The sequence below is a fragment of the Triticum aestivum genome, chromosome 3B (assembly GCF_018294505.1).
Source record: "Triticum aestivum cultivar Chinese Spring chromosome 3B, IWGSC CS RefSeq v2.1, whole genome shotgun sequence".
In the NCBI taxonomy this organism is placed as follows: domain Eukaryota; kingdom Viridiplantae; phylum Streptophyta; class Magnoliopsida; order Poales; family Poaceae; genus Triticum; species Triticum aestivum.
The window spans coordinates 41,167,539-41,176,636 of NC_057801.1; the positions used below are offsets into that span (position 1 = coordinate 41,167,539).

At 50.6% G+C, this 9,098-nt stretch overlaps 1 protein-coding gene across 1 annotated transcript; it reads left to right on the forward strand.

Annotated features, from left to right (window-relative positions):
* Positions 1-2,247: 2,247 nt before the first annotated feature.
* On the forward strand, positions 2,248-3,711 carry LOC123064613 (reticulon-like protein B9). The gene is made up of 5 exons (XM_044488058.1): positions 2,248-2,367; positions 2,458-2,638; positions 2,724-2,865; positions 2,951-3,020; positions 3,120-3,711. Exons 1-5 carry the CDS (start codon positions 2,271-2,273, stop codon positions 3,341-3,343), a joined length of 714 nt encoding a protein of 237 aa, XP_044343993.1. The 5' UTR covers positions 2,248-2,270; the 3' UTR covers positions 3,344-3,711.
* Positions 3,712-9,098: the final 5,387 nt, after the last annotated feature.

A 9,098-nucleotide genomic window follows, 5' to 3' on the forward strand; every position in this document is an offset into this window, starting at 1 on the left:
CGCGGAAGCCAAGGAGCGCAGAATTTATGAAGGAACCGAACACTATCCGGCAAACACATGGAGCATGAAGAAGAACCCGCCTTGCAAACGCCGAAGACAACATACACGCCGGACTCATCGTTATTGAAGCCTGGTTCGGGGGCTACTGAGGGAGTCCCGGACTAGGGGGTGTCCGGATAGCCGAACTATCATCATCGGCCGGACTCCAAGACTATGAAGATACAAGATTGAAGACTTCGTCCCGTGTCCGGATGGGACTTTCCTTGGCGTGGAAGGCAAGCTTGGCGATACGGATATGTAGATCTCCTACCTTTGTAACCGACTCTGTGTAACCCTAGCCCTCTCCGGTGTCTATGTAAACCGGATGGCTTTAGTCCATAGGACGAACAACAATCATACCATAGGCTAGCTTCTAGGGTTTAGCCTCCTTGATCTCGTGGTAGATCTACTCTTGTAACCCACATCATCAATATTAATCAAGCAGGACGTAGGGTTTTACCTCCATCAAGAGGGCCCGAACCTGGGTAAAAACATCGTGTCCCTCGTCTCTTGTTACCATCCGCCTAGACGCACAGTTCGGGACCCCCTACCCGAGATCCGCCGGTTTTGACACCGACAACGGGTCATCCCTGTGCAGGACCATACACCTCCCTTAACACATGCTCGAATGGTTGTGTTCCCCGGGGCAGTAGATTTTTCTGTCACTAATTTCTATGCAACAACGACATGTTGGAGAACCACAAAAGTATCTGGCTGGTTTCAGAACAGAGAAAGCATCTGCTACGCTCGTATATACTTCCCCGTGTCTCTTATTCCTGCGCATTGCCTACAGCATACACCGTTTTGGTTTTCAGACTGTTCTTTCCTATGCTTGTGGGGATTTCCATCACCAATCACTATACCAAAATACTGAAAATGAGGGGTTTGAACTGCCGGAGTGTCAAATATGGATAAATGAGATGGTGGATTTTGTTGTTTGCTTTGAGGAAGATGGGTTGCCTATATAGGGAGGGAAAGCACTAAGTACTTACAAATGAAGGTTGGTGGGCCATTTACTTGCGACAACTTTGTTGTCCATATTGAATGGCTTCCAACACATTTGGTTGCATGGGACTCACTGAACGGCGCACGCTGGTTTGCCTATTTTGAATAGGAAAAATAGACACGTTTATAGGATTCTAGAAGTTGTTCACTCATTTTTATGCAACAGCAACTGGTTTCAGTACCTGCTCTGAAATATTTGGCCGGTTTCAGAACACAGATACTATCTCCTACACCCGGTCTTGTGGCCGGTTCTTTCCCTATGTCTCTTATTCCTACGCATCGTCAGCAGCACGTACCATTTTGGTTTTCAGTATGTTCTTTCTTCTGCTTGTGTGTATTGCCATCACCATTCACTATACAAAAACAATAAAATTGAAGAGTTTATATCACCGAAGTGTAAAATATGGATAAATGAGATGTTGGAGCTTTGATGAAGATATTTTGTTGTTTGCTTTGATGAAGATGGGTTGTTTATATAGAAAGTGAAAGCGCTATCTATGTACAAGAGGGTTGTTGGGTCAATTACTTGCGACAACTTTATTGTACATGTTGAATGACTTCCAACAACGAGGACTCGTTGAGCGGCACACCCTAGTTTGCCAGTCTTGATTAGGAAAAATAGGCATGTTTATAGGGTTGTAGAAGTTGTTTACTGCAAAATACTTTGGATACTATTGATGACGCTTGCATACACTGGGATGACCGTGTGAATTTATATGACCGGCTAGGATGGCGTGCTAACCATTCGGTGTCCTAATGGTGAGCTCGGGCTCACATGATCTCTGGTGCTTCCTAAATACTGGAGTGAACGTTGGTTTGTAGCCTTATGCACAATTCTTATAGGGTTGAAGTTCCAAGCGTGTTTGATAATCCAACGAGGATGCACTGGCTTACATTACCCTCTCTGAATAAGAAGAGTCATTTGTAGGGCAAGGAACCCATGTTTCCTCCCTAAAGAGAAACCGAACGCGGGTCTATCTATCCGCAGAATCCAGAATCACAAGGTTTGGATCAGATCCCAACTCCAAAAGGCACCTGGGAACCAAAGTATATTTTTGCTGAACAAGATTGCACGCCAAAGTATCAAACCAAAGACCTGAGCCAAAGCTATGCTTTGCTTTCTCCCTCGAAGGTCGCCAAAGTTTCCAAGCCTATGCACATTCAGGTTATAAGAATCACAACCTCAATGGCAAGCTGCACACCGAAAACCTCAAACCAACACCAAAATGGCAACGGGAGGAGGATCACATTTGCAGGGGCACCGGGCGCCGAGGCTGTTCGGCAGGGAAAGGCCGGTCCATGCCGCCCTGGGTGGACGCGAAGGTGGCTAGCAAACTACTGTACATTCTTGCAGAGCTACGAGGGTCAGCTTCCTGGTTCCTGAACTGATAATATGCGTGCGTTGCGTTGCAGCTGCGGACATCATCCTGTGGAGGAGGCCGAAGGCGTCGGCGTCGATCCTCGGCGCGGCGACGGCGGCGTGGGCGCTGTTCGAGGTGGCGGAGTACCACTTCCTGACGCTGGCGTGCTACGCCGCCATGATCGCCATGCTCACCTTCTTCATCTGGACCAACGCCTCCGCTTTCCTGAACCTGTAAACCCCATCTCTTCAGCCTCACGGTTTTGTTTCAGGATTAGCTTCAGGGCTTGATGCAGAATCGTGAACTGCATGCATGCAGGCCGGTTCCACGGATCCCCGAGACGATCCTGTCGGAGAGGACGGCGAAGCAGGTGATCCTGGGCCTGCACCGGCGGCTCACCTGGTTCGCGCACCGGCTGTACGCCATCGCGTGCGGGGAGGACATCAAGAAGTTCATCATGGTAACCAGCCCACCTCACTACAATCCTGATCTGATCTATGCCCCAACTCTGAAGTCTGATAAACTCATACACACCGTTACTGCAGACGGTGGTGTCTATCTACATCGCGTCGGTCGTCGCGACCTGCTTCAGCTCGCTCACCCTGCTCTACCTCGGTAAGCAATCTACATCCTCAGTAGCCGAAATCGCCGGTTTTCTGAATGCAATGGACTGAGCTGGCCGTTGATGATACTATCTTTGTTTGTGTTTGGCAGTTGTGCTGTGCACGATGACGGTGCCGGCGCTGTACGAGCGGTACGAGCACGAGGTGGAGCACCTGGTGGCCACGGGGGCGCGCGACGTCCGTACCCACTTGGCCAAGATGGACTCCGGCGTGCTCCGGAAGATCCCCAGGGGCAAAGGCGCCACCACCGCCGCGCACGGGCACGGCGCGACGGCGAACAACGTGCACGGGTGGCATCGCTCACACGTCAACTAAGCCCAGCCAAACAACACGCCGCCGATTAACCTGTACAGTAAAGAACAGTACAGTACAGCGAGTGCGAGCTGCTGGCATGTGTAAATATATACAAGTTCAGAATAAGACCTGAAGGAACCCAGGTAGCTACTACATGATCATCAATCAGTAACACGGTACAGAGATCGAGCCGCAGACAGATGTGCACTTATTAGGTTCAGAATGAGCACTGAAGGAACCAAACCAACATATGTTTATCAATCTGTACAGTGCATTCCAGAGAGCGAGCCTGCAGACAGATGCTGATATAGGTTCAGAATAAGGCGTGAATGTAAAGTGTTACCACGGCGATCTTGTAAATCTCTCTATCAACGCATGCGTGCGCTTTACGGTGGTGTGGTGTGGCGTGGCGTGGTGCGATATCTTCTTCCCATCTTCCCCTGCTTCCTCCTTTCCGCTTTCCCGTGTATGCGTGTCAGTGTACGTTGTATGTGATGGGTCGACCGCCATGGGAAGAACAAGAACACAAGGGCTCCACCATTGATGCATGGTGGGTCGAGGAGGACAGGCGACAGCGACACGCACCTGGGCAAAGCCATCGGTATCGGATGGATGGATGGAGATTATATTCCCTGGAGCTGAGGCAATCAGCAGTCGCCTGCGCCGTGTCTCCGCCTGGATCGAAGACGATCTCGCTCCGATCTCCCGAGGATGGGATCGGAAATCGGATTGGACGCCCCCTCGCGAGACCTACTTCCTCCCGGTCGCTGTCTATCCAATAACTATCTTAATTAACATTCTCCGTCATGCGCCCAAAGATATCGTAGTAAAGGAAACGGAGATGGCAACACTGACAAGGCGACACATCGATGGACGATCAATCGCTCGGCCGTCTCCCGCTTGCCTGTCACACACAGTTGATATCACAACTTTTGTCTCAGGATCGAGACTCGAGAGGCTCAGCATGCAGACATGGAGACACGAAGTGGGTAGCAGCAGTGCGGCAGTACGTTTACACTGTGGTGACTCACTGACGGGTCTTGGTTCCAACTTTCAAGTGGAGAGCTGTTCGTCAGCTTCCTTTAACTTTGCCGTGGCTTGTCTCGTCGATCCTTTTGCCCGCACAGTTACATTACATCCAGTCGCGAGGGTTTCCACGACCCAATCAATAATTGTGGAGTTAAAAGCATCCCAGGTACCCTAACTTGCACATAATGTGATGTTTTAGTCCCAAACTTGCAAAGTGCAACTCCATCATACCCCAACTTGCATCGGATGTAATGTTTTGGTCCTCGGCCTATCACAGCTCGACAAGTGGCAGCCAGGTGGTTGGACCGGTCTTCACCCGCACTTTTGCAAAACACACCCTGTTGTCTTCTCGAATTAACACGTCACGAACAACATTTTCGGGAGGGAGCATGGAGGTAATATGATTTTAGCCTGGGACCATTGTACGGGAGCAATATAGCAACTGGGATTCTGACAGGGACCGTATACGACCTGAAGCTCGAGGGCGGGGCGGAGGACCCATCCAGAAGCGTAGCAGGCTATGTGAATTCACCTGGCAGCTATATACTCCTACATGTAATCGTCAAGCCTGTCATTGTTCAGATTTAATAGATATGCAGCTATACATGTTCTCTCCTGGCATCTAGACATGTAATGGTCAAATAAATAATAGTTACATGATGGGTAAATAATATTTTGAGCTTCTCACTATTACCGAGGAAAGTGAAAGAACCTTTTTTGCTTAATTTTCGGAGTAGCATATCTGCTACTCCCTCCGGTCCTAAATATTTGTCTTTAGAGATTTTAAATGAACTACCATGTACGAATGCATTTAGACATATTTTAGAGTGTAGATTCACTTATTTTGCTCCGTATTTAGTCACTTATTAAAATCTCTAAAAAGACAAATATTTAGGAACGGAGGGAGTATATGTGAACAATGGTAGATAATCTCCCTGTATATACTGTATCCCCTGCAAATAATATCCCTATATAGTCCTATGAGGAACAAATCCGGCAGAATATAAGTGAAAGCAGTTTGATGCAGGCGGTCTCTCTGATCAATACTGTGATCATACATCTCTAGCTAACAGATTACTACATGGATCAACCCATACGACTACATGGATCTCTTACATATTACTACATGGATCAACCCAGATTAATTCATGAATCAACCCAACCAGATTACCGCATGAATCAACCCACTTGATCACTGATCACTCACTTGATGATCACTTGATGAATCGGTTGTATGCCGAGGGAACTCTCTGCCGCTTCTCTGGATCAGCAGAAAATCACGGCAAGCAGCATGAAATTAAGGACAAAAACTTGGCACCTCCAGCATGGATCAAGGAGAAAAATCAGATAAGTGCAACCTGTTGGCTGTTTGGTACTCCTACAGTCGTATATAAGTTATATACTGAACCTACAGAACTGATTATGTTTCCCATTCCTAAGGCTGGTCATAGTGGAAGTAACATAGGTAGTAACATAGATGCCACATAAGCAAAAATGATGATGTGGCAAGTAGTTAATGAGGAGAGAGGCAAATAGAGTAACATAATATGTTACCATCACATAGCGGTTTCCAATGCATAATGAGTCTACAAAGTAATAAATGAAGGCAACTATGTTACCACACCTATGACACTACCCACTATGAAGGTAGTATCACACACTATTTACGTGTCGATCATCACCACTAGCAGTTTTGGCCGATTCTCGCCCGTTCCGTGGACTATTACCCACTGTTTTGGGCCCCGGAGTGATTTCCACGATTGACAAACCCCAAGGTGCGCTTACGTGCCGGACATCAACACTCGCAGTTTTGGCCGATTCTGGCCCTTTTCTTGGACTATTACTCACTGTTTTGGGGTCCCGGAGTGATTTCCATGATTGACGAACCCCAAGGTGCGCTTACGTGTCGGTCATCAACACTCGCAGTTTTGGCCGATTCTGGCCCTTTTCGTGGACTATTACTCACTGTTTTGAGGTCCCGGAGTGATTTCCACGGTTGACGGGCATGACCACTCGTAGTTTTCGCCGATTCTGGCCCGTTTCGTGGACTATTACTCACTGTTTTGGGGTCTCAGGTGATTTCCACAATTGACGAACCCTTAGGTGCGTTTACGTGTCGATCATCACCACTAGCAGTTTTGGCCGATTCTCGCCCGTTTCGTGGACTATTACTCACTGTTTTGGGGTCCCGGAGTGATTTCCACGATTGACGAACCCCAAGGTGCGCTTACGTGTCGGTCATCAACACTCGCAGTTTTGGCCGATTCTGGCCCTTTTCGTGGACTATTACTCACTGTTTTGGGGTCCCGGAGTGATTTCCATGATTGACGAACCCCAAGGTGCGCTTACGTGTCAGTCATCAACACTCGCAGTTTTGGCCGATTCTGGCCCTTTTCTTGAATTATTACTCACTGTTTTGAGGTCCCGGAGTGATTTCCACGGTTGACGGGCATGACCACTCGTAGTTTTCGCCGATTCTGGCCCGTTTCGTGGACTATTACTCACTGTTTTGGGGTCTCAGGTGATTTCCACAATTGACGAACCCTTAGGTGCGTTTACGTGTCGATCATCACCACTAGCAGTTTTGGCCGATTCTCGCCCGTTCCGTGGACTATTACTCACTGTTTTGGGGTCCCGGAGTGATTTCCACGATTGACGAACCCCAAGGTGCGCTTACGTGTCGGTCATCAACACTCGCAGTTTTGGCCGATTCTGGCCCTTTTCTTGGACTATTACTCACTGATTTGGGGTCTCGGAGTGATTTCCATGATTGACGAACCCCAAGGTGCGCTTACGTGTTGGTCATCAACACTCGCAGTTTTGGCCGATTCTGGCCCTTTTCTTGAATTATTACTCACTGTTTTGAGGTCCCGGAGTGATTTCCACGGTTGACGGGCATGACCACTCGTAGTTTTCGCCGATTCTGGCCTGTTTCGTGGACTATTACTCATTGTTTTGGGGTCCCGGAGTGATTCTGGCCCTCTGCATTTATTTAGTTTAGTTCTCCTATGCCTATAGTATCACACACTGTGCATATGTTAACGTTGGAGTTTGGGGTAAAAAATAACTCCACAGGCAAAAGGTACTATTGGGCCGGGGACATACTATTCAGCACGCCTCTTCCAGTCGAAAACTCCATTGACCGCTCATAAAAAAATCCTTAAAAGAGAGACAGAATGCATAAATAGGAGCTGTATGCTATGTGTGACGTGTTAATTAGAGAAGACCACAGGGTGTGTTTTGCAAAAGTGCGGGCAAAGACCGGTCCGACCACCTGGCTGCCACTTGTTGAGCTATGATAGGCCGGGGACTAAATCATCACATCCAGTGCAAGTTGGGGTATGATGGAGTTGCACTTTACAAGTTTAGGACTAAAACATCACATTCTGTGCAAGTTAGGGTACCTGGGGTGCATTTACCTCATAATTGTGCGTTTCGTGGAACGTTCCCGGCTGATGAAAACGGAAGCCGGTTTAATTAGTTGGGCGTTTATCAGGTCTCCCTCAGCCCGTCTGCCTCAGCGTGTTGATCTATTGAGCTCCTAACCAACCCCGGGCATCGCGTGCGTGTTAGGTTAGGTCGCCCGAAGGCCGAAGCCCTCAACAGTGGGTCAACGTGTGCACGGAGACAGCGACAGGCGGGCGGGCGCACGTAGTTGATTACTGGGGAGGTCGCCGTCGACGGCCGGCCGGCGAGGAGCAAAAGTCCGAGTTGGCGTGCGTACGTGCGTGCCACCGGGCTGAAGGAGACTGACTGGAGGAGAGAAAAATCTGACCAAACAACAAGGATTTGTTGGTGAGGGGACATGCGTTGCGCTCCGATCGAACGCGGTTCAGTGGAGACACTCTGTCGGTAAGCAGCTGCGTACGTACGTGGGACAACGAGACTGCTGCCGGAGAGGGGAGAGGGGTGGGAAAGGAAAGCCGGCCGGCGGCAGCGAGACCGGGCACATGGCGCTGCGCCCGGCCGGGCGGGCGGGGGGCATGCGCGGTTGGGTTTGCGCGTCCCCGGTCCGGCTTTTGGCGTGCCGTAGCGCCGTGCGGGGGTGGGGTGGGTCGAGTGGTCCGGTCCGGTCCGGCATGATTGCCGCCCTACACCGCTCGCCCGTCTCGTCACAAAGGCGACCGCTGGTCGTGCACGCGCCCGTTGGGCCTTTCGGGGGGCACCCTCGGGCTGCGACCTCGAACCTCCAAAACAACAACGGGAGGCGGTGATCCGGCGATGCGGCCGAGGCACCTGACCTGGGACTAGTCTACTGGGGGGCGCACGTGGCGGACCGTCCTGCCGTCGTGGCCGCGGCAGAGGCCACGGCCACGGCCAGCCCCACGTGCAGCTGTGCCACCCCCCACTGGGCCTGGGTCTGGGCATCCGGCCAGCTCGGACCGCGTACCAGCCACCAGCCTACCGCCATGCCAGGGCCCGTGCTCCCTCCGCCAGCAGCGCCACTTGCGCCGGGCCGGTGCCACCCCCCACCCCCCATCCGGCGGATCCCGAGGCCTCCTCTTCCCTCCCGGCGGTGCAGGCCCCAGATTTCCCTCCACGGACCGGATCGGATCCAACGCCCATGCCCCTGTCCGACTAGGATCGCCGGACCTAGCAAAGAACCTACCATGATCTATCTACCTATATGACAGCGTACACAGTGCACGGCATGAACGACTAGAAATAATAGAGCGTCCGGTAGATGCTAAAGCCGTTCTTCTTGCCTTCAAAGCGTACGCACGAGCCATGCCGCCAAATTATTGAC

Coding starts and splice junctions, on each gene's coding strand:
- LOC123064613 (XM_044488058.1), top strand. CDS start 2,271: ATGGCAACGGGAGGAGGATCACATTTGCAGGGGCACCGGGCGCCGAGG. Junction 2,866..2,950: donor ACATCAAGAAGTTCATCATG/GTAACCAGCCCA, acceptor CCGTTACTGCAG/ACGGTGGTGTCTATCTACAT. Junction 3,021..3,119: donor GCTCACCCTGCTCTACCTCG/GTAAGCAATCTA, acceptor TGTGTTTGGCAG/TTGTGCTGTGCACGATGACG.